Raw genomic sequence first — 19,515 nt, forward strand, 5'->3', positions numbered from 1 at the left:
CTAATGAAGTAGGTATAAAAGCAAACCAAATTTTGCTTCGTTTAATACCTGTACTGCAAATTCGGAAAATTTGGGTAGTTTAGAAAAAATACGGTATTTTGTGAAAATTTTAGTATAGTCCAGACTCGATTATCGGAAGGCCTCGGAAAAATTTCTATTTGGATTGTCGAAACTTTGGATAATCGAATCACACAAACATTTTTTTTTTCGTTGTCTTATTTTTGTTTGCTGAGCTTGAGTATGACCCATAAACTACTCTAAAATGATTAAGATTTTTTTAAATCCAAGGGGATGGCTAAAATGACGGTGATTAATTATTGAAAAAAAAAGTACTGTGATTTAATAGGCAATCACCTATTTAAATTTGACTATAATGGAGTCGCAAAATACGAATTTGATATTAAAAGCAAGAAAAGACAATATTTTTTTGTTCATGATTTGGTTATCCATGGTCCCATACACAAACGAGGCTTTAAGAAACTGTTTAGGGGTCTTACTTAAGCTTAAAAATAAAGCATAAGCCAACGAAACATTTTATTCGTGATTTGATTATCCGCAGTGAAATTATATCAAGGCCTTCGGATAACCGAGTCTGGACTGTTGGTTTTTTTTTCATAAAAAAAGTTAATTAAAAATCGGCCAAGGAAATCCGTGTACCTATTTTTAAACAGTTTTTATCAATACCTACAACTTTGCGAAGACAGCAAATCGATCAGAAAAGTCCACGTGGTTCATGGATGGTCCTATAAACAGCTGCCAAAATTGTTTAGAGCCTTGCATGGGTGAACCAATAACACAAAATGGCTTCTTTGGTCACAGGGAAGGCTCCTACAAAGCTTGAGCCAAATAAAAAAGTAAAAATGCATGAAATCAATTTGCTTACAACAAAAAAAGTTGCACAAACCTCAGTTACTTTGAAAACTGGATAAAGGGAGCAACACAAACAATCTCGAAAATTTGCTGTGTCGCTCCCACCACAGCTGACGCACTTAACGTACGATTTGTGCTGGAGTGCATTGCGTGCTTGTTAATTCGCGAGAAAATTCCCATCTCAAACAACAAAGACAGCCTTCGGGCGTTCAAGATTCTTCTCTCTTCTAAATTCTACCAAAAATTTGCAATTCTGACTGCATCAGCGGCGGCGCTAAGGGATGCACATTCTCTGCTCACCGAACGTCGCCGTCGTTGCTAAATTATGTAGGTCGTCGTCGTCGTCCGTTCCTTCTATATATGTACGACCAGCGAGTCAAATTCCATTATGTAGGAGAATACCTATGTTTAGCCCCAGGACGACGAAACGGTTAGTTAGAACGCAAAGTGAGAGAGGAGACGTTTTTATTTCCAATAAAATTGTTCGCGCGACATTTGTTGTCTGGGTGGGGGTGGGGGAGGAGGATGCTGCTTTTTTTGTTGTTGCTCTGTTTTGCCCAGAAGTGCACTCCTTTGTGAAGGACGTTTTTTGTTGTTTGTTGTCGAGCAGCGTGTCGATGCAATTAATTTGTGTTTAGCAGCAGCGATGGGATGCGCCCAGGTGATGCACTTTTTTCCGCTCTCGCAGACTCTTTCACTCTTTGTACCAGAGGGGAAAATTGCAGACAACATTTTCCGGTATTTTTTTGTTTGCGTTGTGTTCTTTGGTAGTAATTAAAACACCTCCGCGAAAATGCTTGTTTTAATTAGTTGTCGGACCTGCTGTTGCTGATCACTTTGAGTGTTGTTTTTCCTCGGAAAATAACGATGGCAATAAAGTTAAGCGATTATGTGGGTGTGGTTTTATTTTAAATTCTCTATTGGAGAAGGAGGAAGGAGACTAATTTTGATGCCAGTGAATTCTAAATTTTGATGATCATTTTCATAAATTGTCAACCATCCATCCATAAGTTTATAAATTAACCCTTACCTCAGTTTCAGAGTGGTTACAACTTTCCCTATATCAAATCCGCGAAATCCGCGCCATACATTTTAACACGAAATTTCAAAACAATAGTGCGTCCATCCCGGGAATTCCCGGGACAAAAATCCCGGGATTTTTCCAAAACCGGGAATTCCCGAATCTCGGGATTTTTTAAGATTTGTCCCGGGAATTCCCGAAAATGAAAAAAAAAATCTAATTTTGGCCCGGAAATATATTTTTTGGTAGATATACGTTAATAGCTGAATACATAGTAATAGATAAGAATTTAAATGCATTAAAATTTGTATTTGGCATATGTCAGCATTAATTTGGCTTATTCGGGAAAATTGTTGAAATTTGAGTTAACAGATTCACAAAATGCCTAGTGCTTTAAATATTTGCTATTTAATTCTCTATATTTCTAAAAGACTGCACCCAAAGTTAAAGAACGAGGGGATAGTCCTCACGAAAATAAAACGTGAGGAAAGTGCTATTTTGCGAGAGTAAAGTCCTCTCGTGTGTTCATTCGTTCATTGGAACAGTTCATCCTATTGAGTGGCTTATATGGACAAATGACCGCCACTTAGTCACCGATCCCTGGTGGCCCATACGGCAAAGGCACGGTTCAATATGCAAAGATCTTGGGTTCGAGTCTCGGTACCGGTACTTTTTTTTTATTAATGAACTTTTTTTGAAGATGAACCCATGAGTTAAGTACTCTCGGTAGTTTCGGGATTTATCCTCTCAGTCCGCACACAGTACCATTTTACTACCAAATCGCGCTCTTTATTCTCTCGTATGCCGATGTCCAGTTCTGGGTGTGGTTATTACATTTACGAATATCAATAATTCTAAAAATTGGTAAAAATATTTTCAGACTGTAGTCCCGGTTTTCCCCAGTTGGGAAAAGCAGAATAAAAATCAAAAATATATCTTTTTAATTTCTATTAAGGGGTTACATACATGTTAAAAAGCATATAATCTTATTACTGAAAATTTATTAAATCCACTTGAAAGATGATCACTCCTGAAAGTTTTATGTAGATATTGAATTATTTAACTGAGTAAGAGACGATTTAAGCACAAAATTTTGCCATGCGCAAAGCAAACTGTCAAACTTTGTGAATATTTTTTTTCCTAAGATAGGATGGACAAAATTGGCTGCAATTTGGGGAGAAGACTCACAAGACCTCCCGTGTGCCTGACGATGTCTGATTTTTAAATTTTGCATATTTGAAAAATGCAATAATCAAAAGCTTTCTTGCTTTTTTAAGAAAAAAAAAAGAATATTTTTATCTTATTTTTAAATAAACTTTTATGAGATCGGCCTTCGTCAGGCAGACAGAACCAGTTTAACGAGTGTTCACCAAAATTATGAGCCAATTTGGTCAAAGCTGTGTTGAGATATCGTGGCACCCGTTTTTTGAATGTGTCAACTTCAAATTGTTATATCTCGGCAATGGTATAACCAAAAGTTATCAAATTTGTTTAGTTGATAGATGAAAATATATATTTTAATGTCTTGAAAATAGATTTAAAAAATTTCGTTTTTCTCCAAATTTAAACTATATTTCATTTGTTTTAAATTTAGGGCACGTGTAGATGAACAATCGCAAGCATTTTTGGAAATGATTTTTCGTAAGTACGTCGATTACCGGTGCAAAAAGGGATTTGTTTAGCAATGGCTCTTACGTCTTTTTGAAAACTAATCCGAGAAATTAACAAAAAATCATGCAAAAAATTTAACAATGATATTAGTTACGGAAATTGCTTTCCGCTTAATTGATCGATTTGGTACTTTGTATGAATAAAATTAAACAAAAAAAATATTTTGAAAATCCGCGCCATCGCTGACTAAATCCGCGAAAACCGCCAAATCCGCACACTGAGCAGTTTTTTTTTGTATTTTTTAATCCGACTGAAACTTTTTTGGTGCCTTTGGTATGTCCAAAGAAGCCATTTTGCATTATTAGTTTGTCCATATAATTTTCCAAACAAATTTGGCAGCTGTCCATACAAAAATGATGTATGAAAATTCCAAAATCTGTATCTCTAGAAGGAATTTTTTGATCGATTGGTGTCTTCGGCAAAGTTGTAGGTATGGATATGGACTACACTGAAAAAAATGAAACACGGTAAATTTTTTTTTGGTGATTTTATATTTTACTTTATGTTACTAAAACTTGATTTGCAAAAAACACTATTTTTAATTTTTTTTTAATTTTTTCTATATGTTTAAGGGGACATCAAATGCCAACTTTTCTGAAATTTCCAGGTTGTGCAAACATTCTTTGACCGAGTTATGAATGTCTTTATTCAATACTGATTTTTTTCAAAAAATCGAAATATCGGTCGCAAAAATTTTGCAACTTCATTTTTCGATGTAAAATCAAATTTGCAATCAAAAAGTACTTCAGTGAAATTTTGATAAAGTGCACCGTTTACAAGTTAAAGCCATTTTAAGGTGACTTTTTTGAAAATAGTCGCAGTTTTTCATTTTTTTAAATTAGTGTCCATGTTTGCCCACTTTTGAAAAAAATATTTTTGAAAAGCTGAGCATATTCTCTATATTTTGCTTTTTTTGAACTTTGTTGATACGACGCTTAGTTGCTGAGATATTGCCATGCAAAGGTTTAAAAACAGGAAAATTGATGTTTTCTAAATCTCACAACCCACCATTTTCTAATGTCGATATCATTTCAAAAGGACGTAATATTGAATGCTTGGCCTTTTTAAAATGTTAGTCTTGATTTAAAATTTTGTTTTCGAATAGATCGGAAAATTTAATAAACTTCGAAAAATATTTGCAACGTCTAAAAAAAACTTTTTTTTTGTAAGTCAAAAGCAAGGGTCCTGATTGCTCCAAAACGACTCATTCGCTCGCGACCACAAATTGAAAGTTGCTCTGACCGTTTGTCGCTTCCACACACATGCGTTACAGAATACTCTCTTTTTGCTCTCCCTCTCACCGATTGCGTCATGTCGCTCAGTCGCTGAGTCGATATAGTTTGCAATCGGCTTTGTTTTAGTCAGTTGTTAAACAGCTTAAATTCTATGTTATCAAAAATGTTTTTCAATTTTGTTGATAACACGTCATCAAAGACATATTTACAAGCAATTTCCATCATGCCAAATACAAATTTACGGCAAACTCCGGTAGTGCAGGCCAAAAGAGCGCCGAGCTGTTATGTTGTAAGATTCTCTCCTCTCTGAACGTAGGGTAGAGTAGTCATCAATGTGACACGGGGAACAATGATAAAATGGCTCTCACAAGTCGTAGTTTCAACCAATCAGGCTCATATTTGGGGGAAAGGAGTGTCTACGGGATACACATCTGCCATATTAGTGGCTTTGGTTATGGACGCTCCCTTGAAAAGTTATTCATAAATGTTTGATTCTGGGGTGTAAAAGTAAATTATGGACAAAAAAAACTTTTTCGCTCGTAGGCTGCCATTTACACCAAAACTAATATTACTTAAAATTTCTTTCGACGTTCTGTAGGGATTAAGTTGGGCTACAATGTCCTTTCATTAGATTTGGCCAAAATTTAGAATATAATCAGAATCCAGGGCTGTCTCATTGTTCCCCACTCATTTCAGCTCACAATGAGACACTTTGATTTTTCTTCAATAAACTTTTCAAAATCGATGGAAATCTTTCAAAACATGAATTAAAAGTGATTTTTGGCATATTTATAGAGTTTAAACTTCATTTAACCAAAAATACAAAGTTATTTGGTATTAATATATGGTTTTTACAAAATTGAAATACTTTTTAGTGTAACTTTTGATATTAAAAGTTTCATGTTGGCAAAATGCTCTAAAATGTTCAAGGCAAATCACCTGCAATGGAACAATACAAAAACATGATGTTTTGCTAGAAAAATGTTAATTTTCGTAGAGTGTCTCATTGTTCCCCAGCTGTCTCATTGTTCCTGCCAAGTGCGTCTACAATGAGACAGTTGAATAACTCTGGCTGTAGATGTCGGATCGATCTCATATTTTTGTCAATGTTAGAACACATTAAAAGAATGATAATGCATCTAAAAGCTCATTAAAACATGCTGATGAAAAAATTAGAAAAATCGTTGAAAGTTGAAAACCAAAAGTGTCTCATTGATGACTACCCTAACCTATTCGTGTGTGACTCGGGTCGACGGACGGAGTGGGCAAAGAAATTCACGAAGTATTTGTGTCGCTGGGAGAAGCGATTGAGCAATTCGCTGGCAGCCTGAGTGTCGTGTTCGCTCGCGACTGGTTGCGAGCTCCAGTCGGCAAAAATTCGCTCGGCGATGAGTGAGTTATTTCTGATCTTTGAACCGAAAATCAGGACCCTTGGTCAAAAGTTGTTTGAATTGAATCGAATTGTACAAAAAAATCGAAAAAAATGTTTTAGATATTGAAGACTTTTTGTTAGTAGAGCTAGAGTTTATGTCTTTGTTTTCGATGCCAACCGAGCTGCGATAATACAGAAAGGGCTTCCATTTCCATCCAGATTTGAAACAGTTTTCAAAATACCGAGTGTTAGACGTTCAAAACCATTTTTTAAGGATCATTTAAGAAAATTGAACCCCAAATATGAATTGTTCTAAATATCGAGCCACCATAACGTGTTTAAACGCCATCGTTCCTTCCGAGCTTCCAAACTCGGATAACGATAATCGAGTTGTCGAATCAAAAGCCAATTTGCAATATTAACTTAACAAACTAACCCGACGGTGTGCCTTCCAATTCACATAGCTATATGAAGGACTCTTTTAAGCGATGCAAATATCCATAATCACAAAAAAGTCGTTATTTTCAAACGTAATTTTACGAGACAAGAAAAACGAGGAACAGTTAAGCTTCTTCGATATCCCACTTACACTACACCCCTGTTGCTTATCGCTAGGGCAAGAACAAGAAAAAGGCCAACAGTTCTATATGTAAGGACGAACCTCTCGATGCTAGCAGCAGCTGCAAAATGCAAGGATCCATACGCTCTGCATTCAGCAACCCTTACAAAAGGGGAACAAGGAGCTGCCTCGTTGTTCTTATTGTTGCTGCTGCTGCTGCATGCCAAATGCACACAACTCTTCCCCCACCCCTCCCCTTTTCTTTGTGTTGGACTGCTAGAGGAGACTAGCGCGTTGTGAATGAATAGTCTCCTTCTTTGGGCTTCTCTCATTCAGCAGCGTTGCACGAAGGCAAGAAAGCAATAAAAACTCTGCCACTGCAAAAATGGCCCTTCCAAATGGGCGAGACATGCACATAATCCTTCTTCGCCTTTTGTGGCTTGGATGTAACCGAAGACGTTAAGGAGTGCAGCGTGCCGAAAATCGATAATTCGTTCAAAATTTTGGTGTTCGAGAAGTGTCTCAAATCACGGATAAGCACAGCTTCTCAAGCAGATAAACCACTGCTCGAAAGTGGTGGTGCTTTGGGTTAATATTTAACGAAATCTTGAGAGCTGAGGCTCCTTACCTGAAACTGGGACGAGAATGTCCGGAACACTCCCTCGAATATGACACCGGATGCTGTCTGGACCTGGACGATGTTGCCGACGTGTGATGTGGCCGCGTGCATAAACAGCGAGTTGTTGTAGATGCCGTCCGCAGCGATCGAGCGCTGTCGTTGTGTCCTGCACAAGGGGAAGGAAGAAAGAAAAGGGTAGCAGTTAGTTTTTGGCTCTGTCTTAAATTTTAAATTATTTGTCAATTGTTGCAGAATAGTAAAGACTGGTCCGAAAACATATGTCGTTAAAAATCATATTCTGCAACATTGGGATGTGGAGTGCGCAAATTCGGAAAATTCTATGATGTTCGACTAATTTTCAACAAATTTTTATGGGAGATGTTGTCGGAGTCAGAGTCGGTGGCGTCGAGTCTTTTTGATGAGCTGGAGTCGGAGTCGCCAAATTTTCAGAAGTAGGACTGAGAGTAGGAGTCTGAGTCGCTTCAAAAGCTACCCAAATCCGTAGCTTTGCTGCGTCATAAAATTGAAAAATTGAGCAATTCTATCCGAAATCGATCGATTTCATGAGATTTTAATTTTATTATCTTTAATTCAGTTAAAACTTATTGCGTAAATAAGGACATTTTACGTCACCGGTCTACATACAGTTTGACAGATGTCCGTATAAAATTGACATGTTAGCATTTGAAAATCTGTATCTGAAAAGGAATTTTCTGATCGATTTGGTGTCTTCGGCAAAGTTGCAGGTATAAAAAAGGAAAATTCATGAAAAAGTTAGCTCATTTCAAGAAAAAAAATCATAGAAATTTAATACCCAAAAAGAGTATTATTTTCTTAAGGGTTTCAATATGCTGAAAAAGACAATTTTTGATCTATGAAGAGTGCGTAGCATTTTTATCACAGATTTGATAATTATTTTGAGAGACATATTTTTTTTAAAGAATTGTAAATGCACTATTTTTTCAATTTGTGTTAAAGGTTTAATCAAATTTGCAAGTAAAACACTCTTTTTTTTTGATAAAATGCAATGTAAAAGCTATTTAAAGATTAATGATTGATTCCAGTTAGGCCGTTGCAAATATTTTTCAAAGTTTATGTCACCCCCCCCCCCCCCCCTTCAAAATTGGTCTGAAAATCAGGGGCAAAAAAATATTTTTCCAAAAAACTTCAAAAGTTCCATGAAAATAGAAGTCTAGTTAACTGAAAACAATCTAAAATGCATTTTTCAGCATTAATAATCATGTTCAGCATGTTTAAAAATGTTTTGAATTTTTATGAAATTCCAATGTACAGCACCGCAAAAATTTTGTTTTTCGCAAAAAATGAAATTATCGTCAATACTTAGATTTTTTCGAAACTAATAATGGCAAAACAACTGGACAGGTGTATAATGCATTTTAAAACACTTTTTTAATTAAAATGTTGAAACCATGGCCAGTAATTTCAATTTTTATTTTTTTATTATCCTTAACTTTCACGTTGGGAACAGATGAACCTAACCCAGAACCACAAAGCTAACACCGTAACCATTCAGCCACCTGAGGATATTCGGCACCTATGTATTGGTTCGATTTTGATACTGAACAAATGAAACCTTTGAATAAATTTTAAAATCAATTCTAACATTTGATGTCATGTTTTTGTAAAATTTCCAAAAAAAACTTTTTTCTTCGCGAACAAAAAAGTCGTAGATACTTAGTTATTTTGAAAACTAACAATGGGACCATCTTTTGTGGAAATCTTTTTTTTAAATAGGTCCTATAAACATATAAAAGACAATAACTTATAGGACCTTTAAAAAACAAAAAAAAAACTCTTGAATTGCAAAACAACTGAACTGATGTAAAATGTATTTTGAAACCCCTTTCCAATCCCATCCCGTAATTTCAATTTTTATACTTTTTTATTAATTTTTTGCCAGACTTTGATCAGAGTCGAGGGACATAATCTTTCAAAAATATTTACAAAGGCCTTATGATAATTTTATAGATTGAAAGCTTGTGAATCTCATTACAAATTTGTAATTTTGAGACTACCAATCGGAAAAAATATTTATTATAGTCCTGCCTCGATTATCCGAAGATTTGATAATACGAAGAATTCTAAGGAATATCGGATAATCAAATCTTGATTAAAAAGGTTTTTATTATTTTTGACATTCGAGTTTTGCGACCGAAAATGGTAATGCCTGTCACATTACCAAATCCTCCCCCATCTTGGATTTTAAATTTTTAGATTGCTTTAGAATATCACTTTAGAGTACACAGCAAAAAATGCACATTACCTTCGTCAAAATGTTCATTTTTTGCAAACACAAAAAAAAGTTGCATCCGAAGGGATTCAGACCCAGCACCAACAGTAAGGACTGGTGCCTTAGCCCACTCGGCCATCCGACCGATGTAAAGCTGTAATGATAAACGCATATATGAGCTTGACATTTCGGGCTAGTAGGTTTCCCTTACTGATGGGCTACAAATTGCAGGGTGTATCATCACATAAAATAGCATAAAATAATGCAATATTTATTTGACACCCAGGTCTTTTACACGCAGCTGGATTACTACATTTTTAGCTGTGTAGTATCTGGAGTTTTTTTGTAAATGTCCTATAAACGAAATTTGTTTTTTTTTTGCTTTTTGAGTGTTTTTGAAAACTTTATAGGCGGTTCTAAAAACGCCCAAAAAGCAAAAAATGAAAATTTTGTTTATAGGACCTTCTAAAAAAAAGAAAAACTCTAGATATATTCTTGGATAAATTTAAGCTCAACTATCCAAAATAAGACAATGGAAAGTTTTTTTTTCGTGAGTCAATTATCCGAGGTATTTTTTCTGAGGGCTTCTGCACTTTGTGAAATTTTTCGCTTCAAAAATAAAACTAAGATGGCACTTTGAAGATCCGCTAAATGTATCAACTAGCTTGCAAGATTATGTAAAAAATACCCTTTTTGTATCAACCAGAATTGTTTTTGTAGCATAACTTTTGAAGGACCAATCTTTGTTATTTGCGATTGTTCACGCGCCATACAAAAAAGTTTTTTGTATGGAAATTGTCCACGATGGGGGGGGGGGGGGGACCTCTGGATGGTCTTGAGGTAAAATTACACATTTCCTAATACAAAAGATGTACCCCTTCCCAGATGTAATATTACCATGATTTGTTTTACTGTGTACGGAAATGCATAAAGTAAAACAGTCTTAAATCTTATTGATACATTCGATCATTGTCACATTTATCGTAGAAGCTTGTACGTGGCCTGCACTGTAACCTGAAACATAAATTTCGCCTTCAAGATTTTTTTTCCTCACAGTAGGTTGATCAAACAACTTTAAAAACTTTAGAACCAAATTGTCAATCTTGATGGAATTTGGGAAGGTGTCGGGCTCGAAAAAAGCAATATTCTGGACTCTTATATGATTCTGGATTTGGAATTTTGGGAGCTGAGACGCCAGAACACCATAATTTGCCAACGGATTATTCGTTCTCCACGGGGGAAAAAAATGGTGATTGAATGTAGACGTGTTTTGTCATTTCTAAATCGATGATGATTGACCTTTGAAACTAATTTTCGACTAAACTTTCTCTATGAAATATTCGGACTACGAAGATAGAGGAGATATCCCAGCAGAAGTAAATCTTTCTTTAGCGAAAATAAAACCGAAATACTTTTCGAATTCTCCTTTAAAAATAATTGAAGTAACAAATTCAGTTTATTTACTTATTTACATAGAAAAGATGCGATTATCCACGTATTCAAATATCCGAATACTCCAATAATGATCCGTTAAGATACCTATCCGACATCTAGCTCAACCGATAACCGAATCCTTAAATTTGTAAGTTTTTTTTTTGTTTTTTTTTTATATCTGTTGATCCTGGTAGTATCCGGATTCGGATAATCGGGAAACAAGTATTTTGGATTGGATGTAGGGGAAATATACCCATTTTAATCACTCTAAGCCGTTCGACCAATTCTCATCACTTTTGCAGTTTTCCGCTATTAAATCAACATTTTCAGATGTATCAACAAAGAAGAGTTGCTTGCTCACTTTTATTTGAGTTATTTATTACTTTGGAACAGTCAAAAACACTTTATGAAAGCTGTAATTCATGATCAAAGTGCTGATAGGCCGATAATAGAAATAGGCTGAGAAAGGGTATAGTTCCCCTACTGCATCCCTAATAATTCTCCATTTGTATATTAGGTGATGGTTTTTCATTACATTCACTTAAGGAGCTGTTACACTACGGCAAACAAACAAACTCGCACTTTATCGTGTAGGTTTCGCAATCAAAATACTCCACCACAAAACGAAAAAATCCTTCCTCAAAGACAGTTAAACTTTTCAGGAAACTTTAACCAAATCCACCACGCACCCTTTTGTAACCCGAGTTCTTCACAAAGTAAGTCCCATTTTTCTTAAGGATTCCCTAGGAAACCCCGCGTACACGAAATTCGCCGTACCATTTTGCCTGCTTCTATTCCTCAAGTCGTTGTTGGTTGGTCAAATACACTGTACTTCTTCTCCTTCTTCCCGATGCAGTCTGGGACAAGTCTAGCAAATAAAACACGACACAATTCTACCCCTAGGGTAACACTAACAGCAACAACAACAGTCCGATATCCGGCGAAAAGTACTGCACTCCACGACGAGGTCCGACTTTTATTCTTTTTCGTTGTCAGTTTATGTTGCACTTTTCTTCTTTTACACTCTTGTCTTGTTTTTTTTATGTCTTACTCTTTATTCTTAGTATGTGACAATGTTCTATATATGTTTCCGACCGACTGTGAGTGTTTTCTTCGTTTTTATTTTGCTACTCTTCCCCGCACAACAACATTGCACACTAGTTTATTTCTATTTTGACAGGAAGGTCTGCTCTATTCTTGAACACCGCCGATTCTCTCTCCTCTCGCCACTCGCTCACTCTCTCAGAGTATTTCAACTTCGTTCACTAGTGGTAGTGTCCCCGCACTTCTCCCTGTTCCCTCACGGGATTCCGACCAGGACCGAGGAGATTCCTTCCTGGTCCTGCCACCTGCTCTCTCTCGCTCCACCTTCTTGACAGTTCCACGAATTTCCCGATCGACAATATTGACAAAACAGTAATTAATGGCTGCTACTTTGCTGCACCGGTTACGACCGGATCCGGATCGTGGGGACCGGCTTTCCGCCGTCGTGAATCCGCGGTCGCATGTTGGCCAACTTTGAACCTTCGCCGGATTCCGGTTTTCTCTCTCACTCACACGCACACTCGCGCGATGTGGCCTCTAGACGGCCATGGTTGATTTTTCCGAAGCAGGCGAAATTCCGGCTAGTTGCAGACTAACTGCACCAATTCCGGGGCCGGGTTTTGGACTAACTACATTGGACTAGTTTGAAAAATTAACTATATTTCCTTGCTTTCTTCCTAGTGACTATTTCCGACTCGTCCACCGACTTCACAAATCGAAGCAGGGCGCCACCTCAACGCAACGTTGCGTTGAAACTAAAAAACTCTAAATATATCGCAGTTTTGCCCCCTTCTTCTCCCTCACTTCTAAGCAGCAGGGAGGGACACACAACCGGGCACTTCTTCTGGGAGGCCCCCGGATCGTCGTCGCGGAAGAATTTTCCTCGCCGACTTTTTCCTTCTTTTTTTTTCAGCTCAAACTCTCGCCGCGGAGCAAAGACGAAAATTTCCTCCAACTTTTCGGTGTAAATCACACAAAGAACACACTTAAAAATGTACAAGGAAAAAAAAGCAATTTCAAAAAATAAAAAAAACACTTTATCACAATCAAGTTGCAGCTGACCGCACGCACGATTTTCCGCAATTGTCCGGAATTATTTCGCGAAAAACGGTTCCCTTTTCCGACGGATTCCGTGTCGTGTCGTCGACATATGCACCACAGCGAGAAGAGTCTGGTCTGAAGACCGTTTTTCCGACGGGGAGCACACTGAACAGAATTGAGAGAGAATTGAGTTTTGAGGGGGGGGAAATCATCGTGGAAAATTGGAACACTGCGGAAGAAGAAGTGCTATACTAAGAAATGGTCGCACATACATTTTCCTATTGAATGAGAGCGGGAGAGAATGTTTCAGGAGAGAGAGAGAGAGAGAGCGGAAAAACAGATCGATAGTGGTCGTCGGGTTTGGGTTGAATGGAGCAGCATGTCGAGACGGTTTTCCGCGAACTTATGCTGGTTAGGGAAAATGAGATAGGGTAAAGTGGGTGTTATGGTTGTAATTTTGATTAAAAAAAACATAGATTTTTTTATGATAATTAGTTCATTTTAAAATCCACAATCGAAATTAGAAGTTGGTATTTTATTTGAAAACTTAGCTTAACAAAATGTTTATGTATTATTACACTCTATTGAACAATCCTCTTTAATCTATTCAATGATTTCTATTCTTATCGCTCTATTTTATTATATTTATTCCATTCTATTTAATTTTATTCAATTGTATTCAATTCTATTCAGTTCTATCCAATTCTATTCAATTCTATTCAATTCTATTCAGTTCTATTTAATTCTATTGAATTCTATTCAATTTAATTCTATTCAATTCTATTCTATTAAATTCTATTCAATTCTATCCAATTCTATTCAATTCTATCCAATTCTATTCAATTCTATTCCATTCTATTCAATTCAATTATATTCTATTCAATTCTATTAAATTCTATTCTAATCAATTTTATTCGAATCAATTCTATTCAATTCTATTCAATTCTATTGAATTCTATTGAATTTCATTCAATTCTATTCAATTCTATTCCATTCTATTTAATTCTATTCAATTCTATTCAATTCTATTCAATTCTATTCAATTCTATTCAATTCTATTCAATTCTATTCAATTCTATTCAATTCTATTCAATTCTATTCAATTCTATTCAATTCTATTCAATTTAATTCAATTCAATTCTATTCTATTATATTCTATTCAATTCTATTCAATTCAATTCAATTCAATTCAATTCTATTCAATTCTATTCAATTCTATTCAATTCTATTCTATTCAATTCAATTCTATTCCATTCTATTCAATTCTATTCAATTCTATTCAATTCTACTCAATTCTATTCAATTATATTCAATTCAGTTCTGCTTAATTCAATTCTATTAAATTCTATTCTAATCAATTCTATTCGAATCAATTCTATCCTAATTAGGGCGTCCAATTTTCTCGGGAAACGGGAAAAATATTTTTAAGATCCTTGGAAATTTTGGAAACAGTCATAAAATCGACGTTTTTATTAAATTTGTTATGTCTTTCAAGCTTAAAATCATAGAATTAATTAATTGGTGACAATCTATACTTCAATCTTAACAAGAACGCAGTTTCTACCCAATGTGATTCAAATTATTTTATATTAATAATAATCTTAAAATTAGTATTAATATATTTCTTATATTTTTTATATGAAATGTCTACAAAAGCTTTAAAAATTTCATTGAAACTATAAAAAATAAGAAACGAAAACAAATGAAATTAAACCATCCAATGTAATTTTTTTGAAATGTTTAGATTTTCATGTTTAATATAAAACATATTTTACTTATGTTTTATATATTTATTTTTACAAATTATTTTTAAGTCACTACCGCCAACTGGGAGAAAACTGGGACTGCAGTTTGAGTAGGTACAGGATATTTTTTTTATTTTTTTTATTTTTTTTTTTTTTTGGGAGGGTGATCCAGCCGCACATTGTTGATGTCGAAACCTCTAAACTGGGCCCTCGTCCTGTCACGTCCGTCAGTAGTCTTGTCGTACATTACAACTAGAACCAGATCTGCCAATGAATTAGTACACTTCGACCAAATAAACACTGACGCTGTATGGATCTGACTCTAGAATAAATGCACAGTTGTGTGTTATTCATAAGTCCAAAATGTTCAATTATTCATATAAGTCCAAATATTCATTTGCGGATAACTACCTAACTTGAATTGAATACAAGATTTAAAGCAACCTATCCGAAAGCTACTCTTATCTCAAATCCCCGACATTTTAATTATTAACCAAAAAAAGCGTTTCTTTTAAAACCTGTCTGGCTTCTTTTTAAAAAAAAACAAAAAAAATAACAGTTGATATTTTACAAGTCGTGAATTGAAAAAGAGACGACCATTTGATCGTCAGAATTCCAGTAGATCCTCGATTCGCAACAATGGTCGATACAATCATAATCCGACAGTCGTTAGTTCAACAGATCAACGAATTTAGTCCGATATCATTTCAATATTGATTGAACGAGACTCTATGGAAATTTTGACAAATCAGAATGGTTTTTATGCTACTTGAATGAAAATCACCGATTCTGATAGAATTACTAAATTCACTGTTACTAATTTTGTCCCTAAATAACTAAAGGCAAATTATAAAAAGTTGATATTTATAGTTAAAATCCTAAATTCTACAAATACTAAATTTTTAAAAACCCGCATCCTAACCTGACACCCACATTAAGATAGGGAAAAATCACATATGTAGCGGTTCATTGTACAAATGTGATATTTCCACTATCAGAGAACCTCCTTGTCTCGATGACAGCTTACCGGCCATCGATTAAGCCCTGAGACTACGCCAAAGTGGGTTTTCGCAGCATGAAGTGGTGTCCATGTGTACAAATGGAAGCTTCAGCAATATACTGAACACTTCGATTTTAATTCCACATCGAATCAAATCATACTCTTTGCCAAACAAGCATCAAACCTATGACACTCATTATGACAAAGCCCAGGGAGTTTGAGTAGGTACAGGATATTTAAAAGCAATAAATTTGAAAATCGGTGTGCCAATTGTTTTGTTAATCAAAAAAAAAAAATATTAGAACATTATGCAAAAAAATATAGGCTTAAGGGGGTAACATACATGTAGAAAATCACAAAATTTCATATTACAGAAAATTTATTGATCCACTAAAAAGATGATGGATGGACCAAATTGGCTAAAATTTGGTATGAAGACTCTCAAGACATATCCCGTGTGCATGACGAATTAGACGATTTTGAAATTTTGCTTTTTAATCGCGATAACTCGTGTTGTTTATAAGCAAACCCCTTATGTCTAAATATAATTTTTTTTTGTAATTGTCTGCTCTACAACTTTGTACAACATTGTTACACTCTAAAAAATAACCCTGCAAAGTTGCACGAAAAATCACGAAATTTTAAAATGAAAATTTTTGTTCTAAATGAAAAAATGACCCTTCTGGGTCAAAGTAGATTCGAAGTGTGTTTTTTTCGATGAAAAATACGTTTTTTTCGGAATTCTGAGTACGCCATCAAATCGGGCGTCTAATTTTACATAAAAGTCCCTTTGACACCAAATCTCTATCTCATCACCGTTTCAGGCTGCAAATTATTGAAAAAACACCTCTTTTTTCGCATGTTCAAAAATGGAAGGGGTCGTACCGCCCCTCCGTCACGAGATTTCAAAAAACGGACCTCGGATTCGTGATCAGGCACAAAAGTTACCCCTTAGGACAAGGTTCACGCAAATCGAAGAGGGGTCGGGGCAACTGCTGAGTGAGTTGGCGGAGAATTACCCATATGAAAAATATAGAAATATTTTTATCTTTTTTTTTAAATTAAGTTGAAAATCGGCCTTCGTCATGCACACAAGACCGGTTAAACGAGTCTTCACCAAAATTTTGAGCCGATTTGGTCAAAGCAGTGTTGAGATATCGTGGCACCCGTTTTTTGAAACTGCTAACTTAAAATAGCTATATCTCGTCAATGGCACATCCAAAAGTCTTCATATTTATTTTGTTAATAGATAAAAATGTAAATTTTAATGCCCTGCAAAAAGATTCGCAAAATACTACTTGAAATACTAAGTATTGAACTGTTCACCTATTTCCACAACCTAATCTGAGTTTCCAGACAGAAAAAATGTTTTTTTTTTCAATTTCGGGAATTCCCGGGACAAAATATAAAAAAATCCCGGGATTCGGAAATTCCCGGTTTAGGGAAAATCTCGAGATTTTTGTACCGGGAATTCCCGAGATGGACGCACTAATTCTAATCAATTATATCCTTATCAATTCTATTATGTTTAATATAATTTTATTCAATTCAGAGTCTTTTTCTGAAAAGTCCTATAAACATATGAAACATATTTGCTTTTAGGACCTTTTCAAAAAAACTCTAGGAATCATATTTTTGTTGTTTTAACGTTTGCAAAACTTTTTAGCAAATGCGCCCGTTTCACCCCATCTCTCCCCACACACATGTGGGACGACGATCGAACGAACCTACTAGAGGTGGGCAAAACCGCTCTTTTTTAGGAGCCGCTCATTTTCGTTCGCTCATTAAAAAGAGCCGCTCTTTTGAACGGCTCTTTCGCTCTTTTTCAAAATGAAAATGTTTTTTTAAGAATCGTATGATTTTAAAAGTTATTTCACACTGGACTTTTACAAAATAATTTGATAAAAAAATTAAAACTGAAAACGAGAAGATGGCCTTGAAAACCATTGGTCTTGGCGGATTTCTACTCGAACCTAAACATTCGAGTAATTGAATGGCATCCAAACTTAAATCTAGGATTGGAAAAAATGCTATTAATTTTAAAATTGCGTTTATTTCTGCAAGAATTGAACTAACGCTGATATTTTATTTGGAGAAAACATTCTGTGAACTCTTTTCTACATTCTGATTCAATTGATAAAGTCCATAAACGCTAAAGTTGATTTGGACAGAAGGTTTTTTTTTCAAAATCTCTAAACTATTCAGAAGATTTTTGATAATATTATACAATTTGAAATGCTCAAATTTGTATTCCAGTAGTACTTTAATTCATAATCAGTTGTAAAGTGAAAAATATTTTCAAGTTGTTTTAAAAAATCATTTTTTTTGGTTTTTTTATAGGCATTGAAATATTTGAAATTGCATTTTCAATTCTCAAAAACAAATTTAATACTACATTTTTTGGAAATTCAATAAATTATATTTATAGCAAAAATCATGCCATGTTGGGCCGATTCTTTCAAAGACTGAAGTTTAAAAAAGAACCGCGGTTCTTTTTTTGTGAGCCACGGTTCTTTCGCTCTTTTCAGTGAATCGGCTCTTTGAGCGGCTCGCTCTTTTTTTGCCCACCTCTAGAACCTACAGAGTGCTTCACACATCGCAACATACCGAACCGAACCAAACCAACCCATTATTGTACACTGTACATGTAGGTATTCGCACAAAAGGAGCCCGGCTTGCGACGACCAGCGGAGAAGAGCAATAAATTTTCCTCCATTTTGGGGCCGCCGCCACCAGCGTTGTGTGTGTGTGTGCAATTCAATTTTCTCTCCAAGTTTTTCCTCGAAACGAACACACATTTTCCCAATATGAGCGAGGTTTGAGTTGGAGAAAAATTTGGGAAAATTTGAACAATGAGAGAGTCACTGTTGGGTTTCTCTTCTCGTCGATGACAGAGATGTCAGCACAACGAGGCGTGGATTGACAGTTCCTTACCGGCGAATGCCCCAAAATCGAAACCGCGTGGAGACGGGTGGTTGTTATACCAGTCAATGTAAGATTTTAGATAAGTTTTGAATTTCATGTTTAATATAAACTAATAGTACGAATTGTTTTGTTTCGTTCCTGTTTTAAACAAAGACAATGAAAATATAATAATAAATTGGCTTAAATAGCTGTCTTAATTCGTTACATTTGCGCTGATGCCGGTGCGTGATGAAAAATAATTTTGTATGATATTTTTTCAATTTTAAAATCATAAACATACGTCAATAGAATACCCTGTCTTTTATAAATAAATAAAATTAAATAGAAAATATTTAAAGCGCTAGGCATTTTGCGGATCTGTTTACTCAAATTTTAGCATTTTTCCCTGATAAGCCAAATTAATGCTGATGTATGCCAAAAGCAAATTTTAATGCTTTAAAATTCTTATCGATTACTCAGTACGGGGTATTGTTAATCTATTTCCAATACCTACCATTAATTTCCAAACCAAAAATTGTTTTTTTTCAATTTCGGGAATTCCCGGGAAAAATTATAAAAGTTACGGGAATTCCCGATTTAAGAGACGCTACATATCGTAAAAGCTGATGAAAAAATTGTTTCATACAAAAACGTCTTCTTTAAATCGCTTAAAACTCGTCAGGGTTAACTCGGATCGTTTTGCGGTCTTCGACAAAGTTGACTTGACACTTGACAATGCTCCGACGCAT

General features: G+C 35.2%; 1 protein-coding gene across 3 annotated transcripts in view; it reads right to left on the minus strand.

The window, feature by feature from the left end:
- Positions 1-19,515, minus strand: part of LOC120414376 (ataxin-2 homolog) — a 60,872-nt gene that overhangs the window by 24,712 nt on the left and 16,645 nt on the right. For 2 of the 3 annotated variants that reach the window (XM_039575546.2, XM_039575545.2), the window contains exon 2: positions 7,357-7,513. In XM_039575546.2, the coding sequence (XP_039431480.1) occupies positions 7,357-7,513 (157 nt within the window). Of the gene's footprint in view, positions 1-7,356; positions 7,514-11,809; positions 11,988-19,515 lie in introns of those variants that run through there. The other variant, XM_039575547.2, reaches the window with a different exon arrangement.

This window comes from Culex pipiens, chromosome 3, assembly GCF_016801865.2.
Source record: "Culex pipiens pallens isolate TS chromosome 3, TS_CPP_V2, whole genome shotgun sequence".
In the NCBI taxonomy this organism is placed as follows: Eukaryota; Metazoa; Arthropoda; class Insecta; order Diptera; family Culicidae; genus Culex; species Culex pipiens.